This window comes from Peromyscus leucopus, chromosome 16_21, assembly GCF_004664715.2.
Source record: "Peromyscus leucopus breed LL Stock chromosome 16_21, UCI_PerLeu_2.1, whole genome shotgun sequence".
NCBI lineage: Eukaryota > Metazoa > Chordata > Mammalia > Rodentia > Cricetidae > Peromyscus > Peromyscus leucopus.
In genome coordinates this window covers 4498181-4519773 of record NC_051084.1, presented here as the reverse complement: position 1 = coordinate 4519773, position 21593 = coordinate 4498181, and the positions used below count along the sequence as shown (strand labels likewise).

At 43.9% G+C, this 21593-nt stretch overlaps 1 protein-coding gene and 1 pseudogene across 1 annotated transcript; one reads left to right on the top strand and one right to left on the bottom strand.

Moving 5' to 3' along the window:
• The first annotated feature begins 1965 nt into the window (after positions 1 to 1965).
• On the top strand, positions 1966 to 12579 carry LOC114705360 (annotated as a pseudogene).
• On the bottom strand, positions 7602 to 8791 carry LOC114705348 (peptidyl-prolyl cis-trans isomerase-like 1). The gene has a single exon (XM_037200007.1). It carries the CDS (start codon positions 8789 to 8791, stop codon positions 8291 to 8293), a length of 501 nt encoding a protein of 166 aa, XP_037055902.1. The 3' UTR covers positions 7602 to 8290.
• Positions 12580 to 21593: the final 9014 nt, after the last annotated feature.

Below are 21593 nucleotides of genomic sequence, written 5' to 3'. Positions count from 1 at the left end.
GAATTGAGTGGAAGACAATGTCTTCCTGGAACATAGAAACTATGGGGATTTTATGCAGGGGCATCTACATATTTTGAGATGTGAGTCAATTCTTGAAGATGCTCATTGAGGAACTATATGACACTTTTAAAAGTTCAAGGTCATGTATCTCATGCTTTTTAGTGTTAAATGAGAGAGTACTATGGGAGCGAAATAACCACTTTGACTGTATCAGTCATGGCACCTAAAATGTAACTTGACACTGCCTGACTAGAGACACATGCTTAAGATCACACTGATGCTACTTGGAGAGGTCAAGGACATGAGAGAGGAATATCAAGATTACAAATGCCATATGACCGACTGGACAACTCTGCTGATGTCCACGCCATTATTTCCTCCCCTTGTGTTTCTATAAATCTGAAGTTAAATAATCCCTGCCTCCTGTAAGTAGATCTTTGCTAACTATTAGACCACACATGAGAAAAATTGGTAGTAGAGTGGCTGGATACAAGAACGTGAGGGAAAAAAATTAAAAATCACTATGTATTTTGCCAAGCCTTGATTGGACCATTGCATGTGACATCACATGGAGTCCAAGTGATGTAAGCTAGATAGCAGCCAATAAAAGGGCGCCACCTAGGCCTGGGTTTTGTGTTTGTACTTCAGAGAAGCAGTTGGTTTTCTGAAGAGCAGTTGGATTCAGTTGTATCTGCTAGATTTGGACTTTTCAAAACCTGTAGGATTCTCAACTTAGTGAGTACATTCCCACATTTTCAGTTTGGGCTTTTGTCTCTTGGTATCTATTCATTGCTTTATTGACATCATTGGTTTGGGTTTTGATTTTTGCCTGTAAGTTCTTTTTCCTCATTTCACCTCATTTTCCTTTTATCAGCTTCTTTTCTTTGTCATATTTCCCTTTGTTATTTTGTAATTTACACACAAAATGGTATAGATTATCTCTATGGCATAAGAAATTTGATCCTGCATTCTCATATCTGAGTATGTTGCATTTTGATCCTATTTACATGCTCTAATTCACTTACCCACACATCGACTGTGACAAGTACTTCCTAATGAGCTAAGGTTCTTCCCTCTGCATGTTTAGGACCCCTAGGAAACAAAATGTGACACTTGTGTTTGTGGAACTGGAATATTTCAAGTAACACTTTCTCTAGTTCCAAATGTGTTCCTCAATAAGGCATTTCATTTTTTTGATGTCTGATTATAGGACTTACCTCAGTGTTGTGTGTGTGCTCTGCTTTGTGTCAATTTGTATGGATGGATGAATCCCCCTGGCTCTGCCTCCCGAGTGCTGGGATTAAAGGCATGTGCCACCGCCACCTAACTGTATTTTTTACATTTCATGAGGGGAGGGATGGAATTGCCAGAGCTTACAGAAGGACAGTGATGCTAGGACAGATCTTCCTTTCAGACAAAAGTTCATTAGTAATGATGGACTAGACACTCATTGGGTGTCTGAAGGGGTTTTATTCCGACCAAAGTATGTCTCCATGAACTTCATGGTTTCTGAGGGGAAAGGAATTGCTTCAATAGCAAGAAGCAGGCTTGGTTAACATGAGAACTATGCTTCATGACAGAGCATGGGATCTTGAATTTAGGCTACTTGGGAAACTCATTGATTGTATTCATGGGGTGGGTGGGAGAGATATGGACAATGTATGACTTTGTGACAGCAATGTATGTTTGCTGCTTCTGGAAAAATAACAGGAGTGGGGTGGGGAGGGATAGCAGCCCTCTCTGCTAAGGGCATTTGTGCTTGGGTTCAAGAATGTGAACAGAAAAAAAACCGATTTAATAATTAATGTAATAATTTAACGGAAAAATAATTTAAAAAATCACTTTGGTTTTTGCCGAGCCTTGATTGGTCCATTGCATGTGACATCACACGGATTCCTTGTGAGGTATGCTAGATACTAGCCAATCAAAAGGCACTGCCTGAGACTGTGTTTGTCTGTACTTCAGAGAAGCAGTTGGTTGGTGGGAGAGCAGTTGGACTCAGTTGTTTCTCATATACTTGACTTTTCCTCTGACCTGTTGGATCTGGACATAGTGAGTTTAATTCCCAAGTTCTCAGTTTGGGCTTTTGGCAATTGGCATTTATTTATTTCTTTATGTACATTATTGGTTTGGGTACTAATTTTTCCCTGTAATTCCTCTTTCTTCATTTCAAGCTATTTTCCTTTTATCAATGTCTTTGTCATTTTTGGCTGTGTTCTTGTGTGTTTTACAAGTTTAGTGTTATATATTAAATGCATAGGATGAGGAATTTGATCATTATTTTGATATTTGTCTGTACAGTACTTTGGTCATATTTATCTGCTGTATTTCTCTTCCCAACTCATTGAATTGGGACCATATACACAGGCTATCCCCCTGCCTGCTCATGACCTGTAGTGAACAAAATGTGACACTTGTGTTTGTGGAACTTGCTGTTTGTAGTAACGCTTTCACTAATTCCAGGTTTCCTCCTGAATTAGGCATTCCATTCCACTGATGTCTGATTTAGGACTTACCTCAGTGTGTTGTGTATGCTGTGTTCTTTTGTTGTTGATGAACCTTGAGTGTTTCTGCTTAAAGACATCTTGATCATGAAGTCTGGTCTTATTAATGTGGTATTGAATTTGATGTGAGCCATTAATTACTCTCATTCAGGATTTTCCAATCTGTCACTCAAGGATATTGCCTGATACTAGGATCTTTTTTAAATGTCTTAAATGGTTCGGCAATTAGGGTAATAATTCTTTTATGAAATGTGCTTGAAAAAAGTGTGCCTTCCCTCAGTTATATGGTCTACTGAAATACTTGTGGATCAGTGCTGCTAGCTGTTGAGATTGGACAAGTTGATTTCCAGTTTGCTGGTTTTGGCTCCTGGGATTTAGACTTGCTGTTTCATATTTATATTTCTGTTTTTACAGTTTTTCTTTATATTTATTTTTCTTCGTACAGTATATCCTGACTGCATCCTCACCTCCCTCCACTGCTCCCAGTTGCCCCTCACCTCCTCTTTCCACCAGATCCACTGTGCTCTGTGTCCCTTTAGAAAAGGGCAGGCTCCAAGGGATAGCAACTGAACACGGAAAGACAAGATGCAATAAGATTATATTAAAATACTTGTTTTTGTTCTAGAAACAATTTGTGCTTAAATTATCAGTTCCCTCATTAAATGCTACCCAATTTTCATTTTTGAAAATTCAATCTTTTATTTTCATGTTTTTTCTCTCAAGTATAGAAAACATTTTCAAAATTACTGGACTAAATTTGAATATTTTTTTCATTTTTCTTTATTAAGAAATTTTCTACTCACTCTACATACTATCCACAGATCCCACCTCCTACCTCTTCCCACCCCCCTGCCCTCTATCACAAGCCACCACACATCTCCACATCCCCCAAATCAAGGTCTCCCATGGGGAATTAGCAGAGCCCGGCACACTGAGCCTAGGCAGGTCCAAGCCCCTTCCAACTGCACCAAGGCTGCCCAAGGCATCACACCACAGGCACCAGATTCCCAATGGCCTGCCCATTCACCAGGGATGGATGCTGATCCCCCTGCCTGGGTGCCTCCCAAACAGTTTGAACCAAACTACCATTTTCCATATCCAGAGGGCCTAGTCCAGTCCCATGGGAGCTCCAAAGCCGCTAGTATACAGAGCATGTGCTTCCTCTAGTGTGACCGCTCATCTCTGCATGTCTTTCCATCATGATGTGGATGTTCCCCTCCTGCAGAATCCCTCCTCTCTCTCATCGATTGGATTCCCGGAGCTCAGCCTGGTGCCTTGCTGAGGATCTCAGCATCTACCTCCATCAGTCATTGGACAAAGGCTCTATGATGACAGGATATTTACTAGACCAGTCACCAGAGTAGACCAGTCCAGGCATCCTCTGTACCACTGCTAGCAGTCCATGGTGGGGTATCCTTGTGGATTCCTGAGGGCCTCCCCAGGACCCTGCTTCTTCCTATTCCCATGATGTCCTCATCTATCATGGTATCTCTGTCCCTGGCTTCCCACTCTGTCCCTGTTGCGGCTTGACCCTCCCATTTCCCTATGTTCTTATCCCTGACACTTTGCCCTCTACCACCACCAACCCCTCCCCCACACCAACACCCAGTCCTCTCATATAGATCTCATCCACTGCTCCTTCTCTGTGTCATCCATGTCTCCCACTAAGGGTTTTTTCTTGTTAGATAGCCTCTCTGGAGCTGTGGGTTGCAGTCTGGCCATCCCTTCTCTCACATCTAGTATCTACTTAGGAGTGAGTACATACTATGTTTATCCTTCTAAGTCTGGGTACCTCACTCAGGATGATATTTTCTAGTTCTACCCATTTGTCTGCAGACTCATGATGTCATTGTTTTTCTCTGCTGAGTATCCTAGGCTTTTTGTTTTTCCATGTAAAGTTAAGTATTGTTATTTCCATGTCTGTGAAGAATTGTGTTGGGATTTTGATGGGGGATTGCATGGAATCTGTAGATTGCTTTTGGTAAGATTGCCATTTTTACTATGTTAATTCTACTTATCCATGAGCATGGGAGATCTTTGCATTTTCTGATATCTTCTTCGATTTCTTTCTTCAGAGACTTAAATTTTTTTTTGTGATATATATTTTTTATTTTACAGTATCATTCAGTTCTACATATCAGCCATGGGTTCCCCTATTCTCCCCCATCCCACGCCCTCCCCTTACCCCCAGCCCACCCTCCATTCCCACCTCCTCCAGGACAAGTCCTCCCCCGAGGACTGTGATCAACTTGGTAGACTCAGTCCAGGGAGGTCCAGTCCCTTCCTCCCAGACTAAGCCAAGTGTCCCTGCATAAGTTCCAGGTTTCAAACAGCCAACTCATGCAATGAGCACAGGACTTGGTCCCACTGCCTAGATGCCTCCCAAACTGATCAAGCCAATCAACTGTCTCACCTATTCAGAGGGCCTGATCCAGCTGGGAGCCCCTCAGCCTTTGGTTCATAGTTCATGTGTTTCCATTCATTTGGCTATTTTTTTTTCAATAATTGAGTAAAACTGAAATTTATTATATGCCACAGTCGTCCTAGGGACCGGGACTTAAATTTTTTAACATTACAGATCTTTCATTTGCTTAGTTAGAGTTAGCCCAAGGTATTTTATATCATTTGTGGCTATTGTAAAGGGTGATGTTTCTCTGACTTCTTTCTCAGCCCATTTATCATTTGTATATAGGAGGGCTACCAATTTTTTTGAGTTAATCTTGTATCCTGCCACCTTACTGAAGCAGTTTATCAGCTGTAGGAGTTCCCTGGTAGAATTTTTGGGGTCACTTATGTATACTATAATATAGTCTTCAAGTAGTAAAAGTCTGACTTATTCCTTTCCAATTTGTATCCCCTTGACCTCCTTTTATTATCTTATTGCTCTAGCTAGAACTTCAAATAGTATGTTGAATAAGTATGGGGAGAGTGGACAGCCTTGTCTTGTTCCTGATTTTAGTGGAATCGCTTTGAGTTTCTCTCCATTTAACTTGATGTTGGCTGTTGGCTTGCTGTAAATTGCCTTTATCATGTTTAGGTATGTTCCTTCTATTCCTGATCTCTCTAGAACCTTTATCATGAAGGGGTGTTGCATTTTGTCAAAGGCTTTTTCAGCATCCAATGATATGATCATGTGGTTTTTTTCTTTCAATTTGTTTATATGGTGTATTACATTGACAGATTTTCATATGTTGAACTATCCTTGCATCCCTGGGATGAAGTCTAGTTGGTCATGGTGGATAATTTTTTTGATGTGTTCCTGGATTTGGTTAGGCAGTATTTTATTGAGTATTTTTGCATCAATGTTCATGAGAGAGATTGGTCTGTAATTCTCTTTCTTTGTTGCATCTTTGTTTGGTTCGGGTATCAGGGTAACGGTAGCCAAATAAAAAGAATTTGGTAATGTTCCTTCTGTTTCTATTGTGTGGAACAATTTGAAGAGTATTGGTATTAGCTCTTCTTTGAAAGTCCGGTAGAATTCTGTGCTGAAGCCATCTGGTGCTGGACTTTTTTTGGTTGGGAGACTTTTAATGACCATTTCTATTTCCTTAGGGGTTATTGGTCTATTTAAATAGTTTATCTGGTCTTGATTTAACTTTGGTATGGGGTACCTATCCAGAAAATTATCCATTTATTTCAGATTTTCCATTTTTGTGGAGTGCAGGTTTTTGAAATATGATCTGCTGATTCTCTGAATTTCCTCCTTGTCTGTTGTTTTGTCTCCCTTTTTATTTCTGATTTTGTTAACTTGGATGTTCTCTCTCCCTGCTTTTTGGTTAATTTGGATAAGGGCTTGTCTATCTTGTTGATTTTCTTAAAGAACCAACTCTTTGTTTCATTGATTCTTTGTATTGTTCTATTTGCTTCTATTTTTATTGATTTCAGCCCTCAATTTGACTATTTCCTGATGTCTGTTTCTCCTGGGTGAATTTGCTTTTTCTTGTTCTAGAGCTTTCAGGTGTGCTGTTAAATCACTAGTGTGAGATTTCTCCAACTTCTGTATGTGGGCTGTATTCTTTATTGCTATGAATTTTCCTCTTAGCACTGCTTTCATAGTGTCTCATAAGTTTGGGAATGCTATACATTTGTTTTCATTGAATTCTCGGAAATCTTTAATTTCTATCTTTATTTCTTCCTTGATCCATTGGTGATTCAATTGGGCATTATTCAGTTTCCATGAAAATGTAGGCTTTCTGTAATTTTTGTTGTTGTTGAAATCCAACTTTAAGCCATGGTGGTCTGATAAGATGCAGGAGGTTATTTCAAATTTTTTTGTGTCTGTTGAGATTTTCTTCGTGACCAAGCATGTGGTCGATTTTGGAGAAGGTTCCATGGGGTGCTGAAAAGAAGGTATATTCTTTTTTGTGAGGGTGGAATATTCTGTATCTATCTCTTAAGTCCATTTGAGTCAAAATGTCTGTTAGTTCCCTTATTTCTCTGTTAAGTTTCTGTCTGGTAGACCTGTCCATTGGTGAGAGTGGGGTGTTGAAGTCTCACACTACTAGTGTATGGGGTTTGATATGTGATTTAAGCTTTAGTTAAAGCTTTTCTTTTATGAATGTAGGTGCCCTTGTGTTTGGAGCATAAATATTTAGAATTGAGACTTCATCTTGTTGGATTTTGCCTGTGATAAATATGTAATATTCTTCTTGATCTCTTTCGATTGATTTTAGTTTGAAGTCTGTTTTATTAGATATTAGGATAGCTACACCAGGTTGCTTCTTAAATTCATTTGATTGGAAAGTCTTTTTCCAGCCTTTTATTCTGAGGTATTGTCTGTCTTTGAAGTTGAGGTGTGTTTCATTTTGCAGCAAATGGATGGATTTTGTTTTCGTATCCATTCTGTTTGCCTGTGTCTTTTTATAGGTCAATTGAGACCATTGATTATTAATAGATATTAATGACCAGTTATTGCTAATTCCTGTTAGTTTTTGGTGGTAGTGTTGTATGTTTCTTTTCTTTGGTATTTGTTGGTGTGGCACTCTCTATTGCCTGTATTTTCATGGGTGTATCTAACTTCCTTAGGTTGGATTTTTCCTTCATTTGCGGTGTATAGGGCTGGATTTGTGGATAGATATTGTTTAAATCTGTTTTTTTTTTTCGACCACCAATGGTACTTTATTCTGGAAATTTCTATGTATTACATAGGTATTAACATCCTTCCTCTCAGCCCCACACCCCCTGCACATCCAGAAAGATTAAAAAAAAAAGATGTCATGTATAAAATCCTCTTACCTCCTCTCTCTAAAGCCCTGAAGAGTGTCCCTGCGTGTGAGCGAGACTCTGGAAGGACTGGCCTTGTGCTCAGGACTGTCAGTCCTTCCCGGGGGCAAATGGTCAGTGCTCCTGCTTCCTCTTCGAGATCCATTTCTCAATCATGACACATTAGCATTCCCCACTTGACACCTCCTTAGCAACTTGATTGCTGGATGCATTTTTCATTTGGCAAAAATTCAATATGGCTTTGCGTGGGATGTTTAGTGTCAGAAGCGGCGGTGTTGATGCTCAGGCTCTGTGGGGAAAATAGAGAGTGTGTGTATTCCTGGAAGAGCACATGTCGGAGGCTGAAAGGGCTGTGCAGTTACCGCCTCATCAACACCGCCTGCTTCTCAAGTCTGTGACATTGGCCGGAATACAAAAGCCCCCAAGGACGACCCTCTGCCTCCTTCTGTTCCGGGGTGTTGGAGTAGGTATGCATGACACCGACACAAGGCACACTATGGCATCGGAAGATGGCTCCCTGGGACCATCTCAGAAGACCTGGGTGTGCCCGAGACAGCATCCCTCTACCCAGAAGGGTATGCCTTAAGGATCTTCACGTCATCCACGGGACGGTCCTGGGAGTTTGTCTCCACTATGCCCACTTGATTCACCATCCCTATGCCCTGGCACACGCGGCCAAAGATGGTGTGTTTGCCGTCCAGCCACTGGGTGGGAGCGAGGGTCACGAAGAACTGGCTGCCATTGGTGTTTGGTCCTGCATTGGCCATCTCAAGGATCCCAGCCCCAGTGAACTTCAGGTCTGGGTGAAGTTCGTCCTCAAACTGTTTGCCGTAGATAGATGCGCCGCCTCGACCTGTCCCTGTCGGGTCACCGCCCTGGATCATAAAGTCCTTGATGATCCTGTGGAATTTGGTGTCGTTGTAGTAGCCCCAGCCAGCCAGCTCTGCAAAGTTCTTGCAGGTCTTAGGCACATGCTTCCAGTACAGCTCCAACACAATGACCCCCATGCTAGTCTCCAGGTAGACTTTGGGCAGCTGCCAGGTGTCAGGGGGGATCGCCGCCATGCTGAGCAAAAGTAGCCTAAATCTGGTTTTATCATGGAATATTTTGTTTACTCCGTCTATGTTGATTGAGCGTTTTGCTGGGTATAATAATCTGGGTTGGCATCCATGGTCTCTTAGTGTCTGCAGAACGTCTGTCCAGGACCTTCTGGCTTTTCTCTATCTTCAACGCCAGAGATCTGCTCTTCTGTATCTTGCAATCTGTTGGTTATGCTTGCATCTGTAGTTCCTATTCTTTTACTCAGATTTTCCACTTCCAGCAGTCCTTAGGTTTGTGTCTTCTTCGTTGTTTTCAGTTTTCAAATCTTGAACTGTTTCCCTCACTTGTTTAATTGCTCTCTTGGCTTTCTTTAAGGGATTTACTGATGTCTCCCGTTGTTTAGTTTGACTTTTCCTCGACTTCTTTAAGGGAAATTTTCATTTCCTCTTTTAAGATGTCGAATATCTTCTTAAAGTCACTTTTATGGTAGATTATTTGTGTTTCTTCTGTGTTGGGATGTTCAGGTCTTGCTGGTGTAGGTTCTGATGGAGCCATATTGGTTTTTATGTTGTTGACTGTATTTTTGCACTGGCATCTACCCATCTCTTTCCCCACTTGGTACAAGTGGTGTCTGTGTCTGAGGGAGCCTCTCTTGGTTTGATCGATACTCTTCGTCCAGTGGGAGCTCTTGGTCTAGTCGGTGCTGATGGACTCTTTGTCTCAGGGAGCAGATCTTAGTTCAATTGGCCCTCCTGCACTTTATTAGTCCAATGGGGTGCTGGTTGGCTCTGTCCTAAATACAGGTTTAAAACATATAATATATATTATGTGTAGTAATATGTATATATATACGTATTATAAATATTATGTGTAGTAATATGTAGATATAAGTTATATATATTATGTGTAGTAATATGTATATATACATATTATATATACATATATAACATATTACAATATTTATAATTGTGTATATTATAATATATGCTTATTATAATGTATAATCCCACTAGTTAAGGCTTAGAATATATTATACTATATAGCATAATCATAATTTAATAATCACAACTCTACAGTAAGTATAATACATTACACTATACACACATTCCCATAAGGGTTTGCACAATACATTTCCATACATGCTCATACTGTACTTGATCATATTCCCCTGCACTACGTCAGTTCCCGACCATGTCTTTGTGACTGATACTGTGACTTTCACACAAGCCTAGCCCTCTCCTTCCTCATGACCAGGATAGACAGGGTAGATCCTGGTTCTGTCTGTGGAGCTGCTTTGTCTCCTGTAGACTCTATCTAGTTGAGCTACTTTCCTTAGAACACAGCAGTTCTCTGGTCTCTGTGCTGAGCATGGATTCTTCCCACAGTCCTTATGTGCTATGCTGTTGTTCCATTTGTTACAATGTTGCTTCTGCCATTCTGACCGTGAACAAAGGGCTCTTTAGTGTGCTGCTGAGATGGGGGGGAAGGATCAGGACTCTGGTTCATGATCTTCACATCTGTGTTCATCAAGGAGAGGAGCTCACACATGCTCCATTCCTTGAGCTTACTTGGTGGTGGGATCAGGCTAACACCGGCACAGGGGTGAGTTTGGATGCGTGCCTTTGCTTTCTCTTTTGGGAAGTATTTTGTACAACCCTGCTCTTCATTCTTCTGGAAAGCTTTGAATGATTCAGGGATCCATGAGATCTGGGCTCCGCCTTGTTTGGAGCTGTTTTGCTGCAAGTCCAAACTTGTCGCTAGTGACTCAAGTGTTTAAGGGTTTTTGTTTTATCTTAATTCAATATTCACACATATCTAAGAATTCCTTTCATAGTCTCTAATTTCGTGGGGTATAAAAACTGTAACATCCATGAAAGACCCTCTGGACTGTAGTTGTATCAGTTACAACATCAGTTTTTCTATAGTGGAATTTGTATCTGATCTCTCTCAATCAGCTTTGTTGAGGGGTTTGCATTGTGGCACATCCTTGAAGAGAAGCAGCTCATTCTTTCAGGGATCTCGAGATTTTCCTCTTCATGCCAACATTACTTATACCAACTCAAATTTTTCCTTGGATTCCTCATCCACTGCTTTGAGTTTGGGTTCTTCTAGAATTTTTATATCCTTGAAGAACATCATTACATTGTTTGGGATGTCTCAGATTTCATGGCAGAGAATTCCAATCTCCAGCCTTCCCTCCTTAAACTGCATTCATGTTTTTCTTTTAGCATTTTGTGGGTCTGAAATTTCCCACAGGATAAAGTGGTTGAATCTGAGCAGAACACCATGGGCAGCCACATGGAAGAGGATATTCTTGAAAAGGATTTCAGGATGTTAATATCTCTAGGGTGTGGTTCCTTCGGAGAGGTGAAGCTGGCCTGCCACCTTCCCACACATACACGAGTGGCTGTCAAGGTCCTTGAGAAAAACACCAACAGTGTGGCTGACATCAGTACTGAAGTGAACATCCTTCAGTCTCTGGAACACAGGAACATCGTTCGATTTTTTCACATGATCGACACACTGTCAACCACTTACGTGATTATGGAGTATGTGGCAGGAGAAGATCTGGAGAGCTGCCTCAGGGCACTGGGCTGTCTGAAGGAGGAGGAGGCTAGAGGGATATTCCGGCAGGTGGTGTCAGCAGTTCACTTCCTCCACCAGAGACACATCGCACACCGTGATATCAAATTAGAAAACATCCTAGTCGATGCAGCAGGAAATGCAAAGCTTTGTGACTTTGGTTTGGCAATTAAAATCATGGAGGGGCAGAAGTTGGAGGAGCCTTGTGGCTCCTTGCTCTATTGGGCTCCAGAGATCTTGGCAAGAAAGCCCTATGATGGACTGGCAGGTGATATGTGGAGCTTGGGTATCCTCCTATATGTCCTGGTCACAGGGCACTTTCCATACATGGAAGAAACCCTTGAAGGGATGCACAGGGTCATCACCACCACATTGTGTCCCATTCCCTACCATCTGTCCAAACCATGTCACTTCATCATTGCCCGACTACTCATGGTCACCACCTGGTACCGATTCACAATCTCTCAGCTTGTGGAACGACCATGGCTGGGCCCCCATTCAACAACATGTACCCCCTGCCACCAAAGAAATCCTGCCCAAGGTCGTGGAGGCTATGTGCACCATCGGCTATACCTGTGAGGAGATTGTGTCATCCCTAACTCACAGGCGAGAAGATAATCATGTAACGGCCACATGCAACATTCTCAAACACCACCTGAGTTGTGGGGACAGCCATCTTCAAGACCAGATGCCCTGGCTAACTCGCAGCCCTGCAGGTCCTGTTCGCCTCCCTCTCCCCTTGAAGAGAGCCAGTTATCCAGCATTTACAAACAGACCACAAGCTGGGAAGAGTCACTCTAAGGTGGAGGGTGTGGAAGAAATAGACAAAACATGTAGAAGCTACACCATGCCTCACAGACTCTCCTTCCTGGAGGCGCTGCCCTGTTCAGACAACACAGTCCCAGAAAGAGATGATCTTGTGGCTGACGTCATCAATACTGCTGCAGACGCCACTGCAGTCAACAGGAATTCTGCTGACCCCCTGCCTGGCAATCTCTCCTCCCCTGAATCAGTCTTGGATACAACACCCACAGGATTTTTGAACCTGGGCTTCTCTGAAGAAGATGCATCCCAGGAGCCAGACATTCCCAGTGACCAGCCCCAGGTGGCACAAACGAAATCTGGATCCAGGCCATTCAGGGTCTGGAAAGTGGTGCGGAAGTGAGTTTCCCATGCACTGAGAGCACTGTGCTGCTGCTGCTGCTGCTGCCTGCCCACCCCAAGGTGAGCCCTGAACCCTTGCATCAGGAGCTGCAAGGAAAAGAGGGACAGGGGGACCTACATGGAGAACAGTAGGTTGGGCCTCACAGATCAATTCCTAAATTTTTTCAATATGCTATTTCAATATCCTTTTTTAAATGAAAAGCTGTACCCACTCAGTAATTCAGATATGTGGTACATTACATGGCAATTTGCATAGCATCCTGTTCATGTAAAGTTCTGGAAGATTGAGGCAAAAGCAGAGAGCATAGCATGGGGACCACAGAGTGGGAAGGAAGACAGGAGAGTTTGTCTAGAGGGGTTAAAGGTTCAGAATGAAGGAATCAGGATGAGAAATATGGCACAGAACTTTTATCTGGCAAAGTCACTAATAGACGTGCTTTCATATTTCTTTCTGCTTTGAAGTGTGAAAAATGAAATGGCCCAATAGAATTCCAGCCCTGTTGAGGAGCCACAGAAGGGATCCAAGACAGATGGCCAGAGCGCCAGCTCCCTCCAACACCCGGCAACAGGCTCCTGCATCGATCCCCCAGCTATGGGGTCTAAGCTGCCACTGGATAAATCCCTGAGTTGACTTTAGCTCCAGCACTATTGTTGGATGAAGAGGTGGTCGGAAGGCAATGTACGCAGTGACTCTCTACCTTCCTAGCTTTGGTTGTGCTTGTCAGACCACTCACAGTGCATGGACAACAGCAGCCTCTACAACCAGGAAATGACTTCACATCAATCTCAGCTGCTCATCCTCTTAGTCACTTTAACCCTTCCAACTACTTCTCTGCCTGCCTTTTGGAAAAACAGTAAGACTTGTGTAAGTCCTGAAGAGTGGACATGGGCGAAGCAGATAAAGGGGACTGTAGTTAGAGTTTTTCTGCCTTGCCCTCAGTCAGGACAAATCTTATCACCCGCCAGTCCCACAGCCGCTCAGACCCAACCAAGTAAACACAGAGACTTATATTGCTTACAAACTGTATGGCCGTGGCAGGCTTCTTGTTAACTGTTATTATAGCTTAAATTAATCCATTTTTATAAATCTATGCCTTGCCACTTGGCTGGTGTCTTACTGGCATCTTCACATGCTGTTTGTCATGTCGGCAACTGGGAGTGACCCCCTTTCCTTTCCTGTTCCCTTAATTCTTCCCTCTGTTAGTGCCGCCTATGCTTCCTGCCTAGCCACTGGCCAATCAGTGTTTTATTTATTGACCAATCAGTAATTTGACATACAGACCATCCCTAGCAGGGGACTAATTGGGAAACAGGATGGAGACCGGTAGAGGGGAAATGAGAGGCGGTGTAGAGGAAGGAGTAGATTCTGTCCCGAGGAACTCCCTGTCAAGAAAGGAACGTGAAGGAGATGTGTGTGTTTCCCTGTGACAGGAGCCATGGACAAGCTAGAGCAGGAAGAAACCTGCCCTGAAGTGCAGAGTGGGAGGGAGCTGGGAATAGCCCGCAATGAGGGGAGAGGGCCTGCTCCGATGGTTCCTGGCATGTAACAAGGCACACAAGTAGGATGCAGTCTCGGAAATAACATCCTGTTCTTTCCTACAGATCCAGGGTGCAGCAGGAGAATGAAGCAGCACTATTGGTCAGTGGAGTCCCGTCCTCCTCAGTGCTGAGTAAGTCTTGTCGTTTAAAGTCACTAAGAGAGGCCCTTTCCTGATTCTTTCGGGTTTTATTTGAGAAAGTGAAATGGCCTATTTGAACAACAGTCTTGGTGTGGTTACGTGCAACAGGAGGGATCCAGGCTGGAAATCTGTGTCCTGTGTGATGATATGTTAGGGCTACAGGTTCCAGTATCCATCCTGCAGGTTAGGGTCTCAGGTGCCATCTTCCCCATCCTTCCCCTCACTGCTGCCCCTGCACTGTTGTTGAACATCCGGGAGAGTCAGGTGTAGAATCGAACCAATGAATGTCTAAATCCCTCATGGTTCCTGTGGGCCAGGGTTCCAGGGCATCTAAAAGGGCTGCCTCTGTCAACAGGACAGACTTGCACACCGATCTCAGGCTTCCCTCATCCTTGATCTCTTCATCACCTCCAAACTGCTTTCTGACTGTCTTTTAGAAGAACAACAGCAACTGTAAATCCACTGGGAGATGGGAGAATGGAGATAAATGGAGGAACAGGGGAAAGGAGGTGGAGAGCATGAAGAGGAAATGAGAGGACCTGTGGAGAGCGGCAGAATGTGTCTAGAGGAGATTACCTGAAATGAGTCAGGTGAAAAGGATGTTGTCCTGGGTAGGGGACATGAGGAAGTGAGACCAGGAACAAATGTCTCAAGCAGAGGAGAGTGAGGCTCTGGATTCATCCTTGGCACTGTATTCAGGCATGAGGAGGGAAGACCCTGTTCTGATCATTCTTAGCATATGTCAAGGTAGAGAACTATGAGGCTGCTTTGGAAAGGGATTCCCATTCTGGTTGTCTGATGAAGGGTCGGTTAGGGTGGCTCCATCATTCAGTGGGGTCCTCTTCTGGTCTTGTCTGACATGGCCTTTGGCAGATCTGATGACATCATTGTCATTGTCTCCACAGCCTCCTTTACCCGGGCTTCCCATGTTGCCTCCCACCTCCTAAGAATCTTGCATCATTTTCCCATGTCATGGAAGGATTTATACCTGATATTTGACCTTACAATAACATTGTTCTGCTCCAGCGTGGGAAGGTAAGTTGGCATTGCCATGCCTGATACTGAGTGTTGCCTTTACAAGGCCAGAGCCACGGGACTTCTCTATGACCAACGCCCACCTCTGGGGTCAGGGTTACAAGCAAACCTTGATAATCATGGATCTATTTTTTTTTTTTTTTTTTTTTTTTTTTTTTTTTTTTTTTTTGGTTTTTCGAGACAGGGTTTCTCTGTGTAGCTTTGCGCCTTTCCTGGAACTCACTTGGCAGCCCAGGCTGGCCTCGAACTCACAGAGATCCGCCTGGCTCTGCCTCCTGAGTGCTGGGATTAACGGTGTGCGCCACCACCGCCCGGCATCATGGATCTCTTGATGACAGTCACTGATGCAGTGTGAAATAATGGTCAGTGTAGTGTCTGAACTGATTTCCAGGATACCTTTCTCTAGAGAGCAACTCACTGATTTGGCAAGAGAAAATGAACTCAACAGGGACTCCAGGGTAATAATCTGTGTGAATCATGCACCTGAAGGTAAGATTGAGTACAGTAAGTATCTGTTGGTGGTAGAAGATGAGTCTCTGAAGCCTGAACTTGATGTGCTAAAAAAGATCCCATGAAGTGCCCTGTGCCAGGATCCATGACACACAGGAAAGTTATCATTGATTTGCTCAACTGAAGAGCAATGGGAGACTGAGAGACTGCAGAGGTGTGACAAGGGAGGAACCAGCTTCTCTGCTGAAGTTGGTTGGCTTCCAGCTCCATTCTGACCGTCTGATCCTGGCCTGTTAACAAACACTGATGCATATTACAGGCTTTGGCCAGATCTTTCCAACAGGATGATAGCCAGCTTGGTCTGTCACTTACTTCTAGATCCCTGACCATCTGGTGAGTCCCATGTGCACACAGACCCAGTCAGTTTGATCAGAGAGAGAAATTTTCAGTTTGGGGGTTATCACCTGGTGTCAGGCTGTGTCTGTGGCACATCAGTGAAGGCAGAGTTTTAGTCATGGTTGAGGAGTCTCTTGTATTCTGGAAATGAGATAGGGAAATTTCCTGAATCCTAATTTTATAGTTATTTGGGGTTTTTTTTTTTTTGAGATTGGGTCTCACTCTATAGCCCTGGCTATCCTGAGAAACTCTGTGCAGAACATGCAGTTCTCAAACTCACAGTGATGGACCCCCTTCTCTGCTTCTTGAGAGCAGCGTTTACAGATGTGGACTCCCATGCCTGTCTTCAAGTGCTGCATAGCATCCATGGTAAATTCCTGCAAACATTTGAGGCAGAAGGAGACAATCCTGTGCTTCTTTCATCCTGACAGGGTCAGGGACTGAACTGAAGGTTCTGTCATTCAGGATGGACTACAAACAACAGCAATTCATATTCTAACCCTCAGAATAGAAGTCCATGTCCACCAGTGAACAGGTACCTGCAGGTGAGAATTGCTATCATGCATTCTTCTGGGGACCCTGGTCAGTGGGCTGGAGGAGGTATGCCCTAGTTATACATTTTTGTAAACAAGGCACAGAGCATGCAAAGGCTACTTTCTAAACCTTTTTCTCAGAATTCCCACTGCAGTCCAGGCACACATCCCATGACTTCAACCTGACCAATCAGGAGAGTCCAGATTGGCTACCTGGTCTGATGGATTGAGTTCTTGCCATTTGAGCCATGAGATCACAGCTGAGGACTCAAGGTGGATCACTGAGACAGCTGGTGCCTGTCTTGGGATGTTGAAGGCAGGGCTTTCACTTTAAGGACACCAATGGCAGAGGCAGTGCACGAAGCCACAGATTCTACATTGGAGCTTCCAGTTCTACTCATCTGACCCCCAGATTCTGTCTGTTTGGCTGCTGACTTCCATGGTTAGTCTTACCCATGGGACCCAGAGAGTTTTCATTACTTGTCAAAACCACTTTGAACTGTGTTTTATGCCAATCAACCTTGTTCATACTCCCAGGTAATTGAGAGCCTAGGGCTGCAGGTTTCTTAATTCAGATCTAACTAGGATTCTGTGCACTCACTCTTGACATTCTGTGATGGGAGAACGGATCAGCCCTCCCAAGAACATTGTGGACCATGCCAGGAAGACCACTGTGCCAGTGTTCTGTTAATCATCTTATGGCCCCTACCAACCTCCAGATTTTGTATATGAAAGAAGATAGTGATATTTGTCCTTTGGGACACACCTGTCATACATAACACATTCATGCTCAGTTGTATCTGTTTTCTGAAAAATATCTAAATTTCATTCTTGAGGGTGAGTATGTGTTCTTGCCCTGTATGCTCTTCCTCTATTTACTTATTATTTCTCTATTTATTTACTCATTATTCACTCATGTATTCATTCCATGTCTTTTATATCCGGTAACTTGATCACTTCACATACTTCCTCGATCACTACACCTGCACCAATAAAACAATATTTAAAAGAAAAAAGGAAAAGTAAGAGAATATTAAAAGGAGAAGACATAAAGATCTCCTGATGGAAGCTGCAGTGACCGAGTGTGACAGAGAGAGTCACACTGTGAACCTCTGTCCACATATCTTCACTTGTCAGTGCTCATTGCACAGTCACTGGTCTGCTTCCAGGGTTTCTCCTACACTAATTTTGTATTTGATAGACCTCGTGTTTCTACTCCACTAATTTTGTATTTGATAGACCTCGTGTTTCTACTCCACTAATTTTGTATTTGATACTGTCGTCTGTCCTTTGCAATTGACACGTTAACTTGTTTCACTGTGTGGATATGAAAATTTAAAACTCTGACTTCAAAATCACCAGAGCCACAGTACAAACCTGCTTCTAAACAAAGAGACAAAGTTGATCTGGAGATGGAGAGCAGAAGATGAAAGCCAGAGATGGCAGAGGCAGCAGGAAGAGTTGACTAAGGGAGGGATTTGGATAGGAGAAGAGAGAGAGGAGAGGGGAACCATGAGGAGAGAGATGTACAGTAGGTCGAGCTTAAGTGTTGCATATTTCAATTTCCCCTAGAGTTCTTTCACATGCCCTTTGTCTTTAAAGTGATGATTTCTATACATCAGGAGACACAGGGTGCGGACTCCAGGTGTGGCCTGAGACAGCAGAAGTAGGAGCTCTGCAGGAAGTCCAGATGGCAGTGTGCCCACTTCCCCAGCATAGAGGGTCTCTGTCCAGCACAGGAGGAGGTAAGCCAACTACCACAGGATTCTCTCCAGGAAACCTTCATTATCAAGGAAATACCGTCCAGGGCTGGTGTTTCACAGCATCCTTGTTGAGGGGGTCATGAGCCAGTACCAGGTACAAGCTACCCATGCCTGTGCACACGCTGTGGACCAGTCTGCAGGGAAATAACTAGCACTACTCATTAATCTGTCTGCCTTAGGTTGTGAGGTCCTAGTGAAATGTTTCCCCACATGAAGGAAAGGGAGCTCCTTCCTCTCCATCCTCTTCCTCCTTCCCTGCTGTTGTATTTGCAGCCTTCAAGTATCCTCGTGTCCAGTCCATCAGAAAAGACACAATTCCACTGCATGCTGGTCTAGTTTATGTGTCTGTGAAGGGGCCTCACTGTAGGGAGTTTTTATCAGAACCATATTTGTCTCCTAACAAGAGAGTGACAGCAAGCTGGAGGAAAATGGGTACCACATCGGATGGAATGCAGAGAATTTGCTCCACTTTGAAGTGAGTGGGCCTTACCTAGCCTAGGACACAGTGGTCAGAGTTTGGGTCAGCACTCTTAAAACTTTGTACCCAGGTCCCACTGGGTACAGTAGTCAGGCCTAGCCAGCCTTTTTGACCTTATAGCTATGTCTTTCCGACAGGCTTTCTGCTTGCTTTTCCTGCTGGGATAATTGTCTAAAGGGTTGTCAGGTGCACATGACAGGCAGACAACGTCTATGTCTCCATGCAGTGAAGGATGGCCACTCTGATGGGGATGAATGTCAAGGCTCATCTATGTGCAACACATGGCCGCAAGCATCACTGAGATCACTACATAACAGTCTGTAGTAGATGCTTAGTTTTTGGTTTCTGGTCTAAACTTGTTCTGGCTTAGAGGTTAGGAAGAATGAGGCTTCCCAAGCAGTCCTGCCTCAATCCCAAGGGTAGGTAGTCATTGAGCTTGTGTTACAGAGGACCAAACAGAGAGAGAGAGAGAGAGAGAGAGAGAGAGAGAGAGAGAGAGAGAGAGAGAGAAGGTAATAGCTGAGGCATGGCTACAAAGGGATATGGAGATAACTTGATATGGTGGCAATCTCTTCTCTGATCCTAACAAAATGAAGAGAAACAGTTTGAGTCAAAGATTGGGAACATCTTTGATTCAAACAGGGTTTCCCTGTGTAGCTTTGCAAGATGAAAACTTCAATGTGAACTTTCTATATCAGTGGCCACTGCAGGGAGAAAATGGTGGCTTCTAGATGGTTATATGAGAGAAGTCATGATATGATGAGGTTCTAACACTTAACACTCTCCTTGCCCCACTGCCTGCCTCCTGGAGGCAGCAGGAATAGGTGCAGAGAATACATGCTATTTGTACCAATATCTTTCCACACACTGCCCCAAAGTTCCTCAGTGATGCTCACCTCCCAGCGGAGAAAAGTGAGTCCTAGTGATGCTGGGTAGGTTGCTGTTGTGCACAGAGCCTGACTGGTTGGAACTGTTTAGATTCCTCTCAGAACACTGACACAGATAGGATGACTAGGGTGGGGTGACAGCCTGTGTCTCTGTCGTCTCAGAGGTTAACTCCAGAACTCTCATTGACCATCCTTTTCTCCTCAGTTCTGCAGGTTCTGTTGGATATGTTCAGACAAAACTCATCTTCACCATATGCGCATCCTGTCTCATCTAGGCAAGTTTTCAGTGAGCTGGGTGTAGGGAGCACAGCACCTAGAAACAGACATGTTGGTGGAAACACTTTTCCTTCTTGATCCTAGGGCCTGTTTATGGGACAGTAGTAGAGCAGCTAGAACAAACCAGTCCCTGCAATCAGGGCTTTCCCAGGAGACCCCACTGAGTTCTCCCTCAGGAAGGTCACATAGGAAGAAAAGGGACATTACTGCTGCCTCATTATGTCCTGAACTCCACCAGAAATCAACCAGCTATTTTCTGAAAGGCCACAGGTCTAGGGTGTGGAAGGAGTTTTCTGCCGGCCTCATCTTTGGTCTAACATAAGCATTTTCTCATAGGTGCCTGGCCATATCCCTAGTCTTGGAACCCAAGAATTCCTGACCTGAATATGTGCACACTTACCATGAGTGACATGGAGGGAAAAGAGCACCTCTCACCTCTCCTACTTTGCAGGCTAGCATGGCATTGTCGGAGCTCCAGAGGAACTCAGAGATTCCACACAGCAACAGGAGGCCATGCTGTGGAGGACAATGACATGGTTTCTCTTCCACCATCCAGCTACAGACAAGGACTCCAAGTTAACAACAAGAACTGTGGAATCTACAGGAGCGGCCCCTTGTGAAAGCCTACCATGGGTACTTACTGTTCAAGCCTTGCCCAACTTAGACCCCTTTGCATTTTGACAGTTTGGAAATTCTCATATACCTCTGTGTCTTTGCAGATAGTCCAGAAAACCTGCCTGACCATGTAAACAAATATCTCAGAGGAACCTTGGGAATTAAATGTGCTTCCCTTCCTGAACTGTTGAGTGGATTCGTGAGAAGGGCAGTATCCATGGACCACCTGTCCCAGGCCTCCACTAACAGGAAGAAGGAGAACTTGAGGTCATACCCTCAGCCCATCTTTCACTGGTATTAGACAGAGACAATTTTCAAACAAATACTGATGCACTTAATTAGAATAACAACATAATTTCTATAAATTGGCATTCAGAAAGTTTGACCCCTGGAGGAGAGAAATCTGAAGCTATATGAGCTCTCAGGTTCTACCAGTTGTTATTCTAAAGGTAACAGATGCTTGCACTTCATCTATACACTCAGCAAAATCCAGTCTGATGCTCAAACACAAGATGTAAAAACCAACTGGACCTAAACCTAGAAGAGAGGGCAGAGGACAGGAGAGATTCCTGCAGACCATCATCTTCTTCTTCCAGGACTACCCACCAAGTCTCAAAGATCCACAAAGGGCTACAGGGAAGTAATGGAGACTAGACACATGGAACAGAACAGAAAGTTAAGTAACAGACCCAGTGAAATCCTGCCAGCTGATTTTCTCATAGTCAACCAGGGAAATCAAGGCAGAGAGAGTGGCTTGTCCACAAATGACTGCAGAAGAAGATTTAAAAACAAGAATAAGGAACCCCTCTTAAAAAAAAGAAACATGGGCCGGGCGTTGGTGGCGCACGCCTTTAATCCCAGCACTCGGGAGGCAGAGGCAGGCGGATCTCTGTGAGTTCGAGGCCAGGCTGGGCTACCAAGTGAGCTCCAGGAAAGGCACAAAGCTACACAGAGAAACCCTGTCTC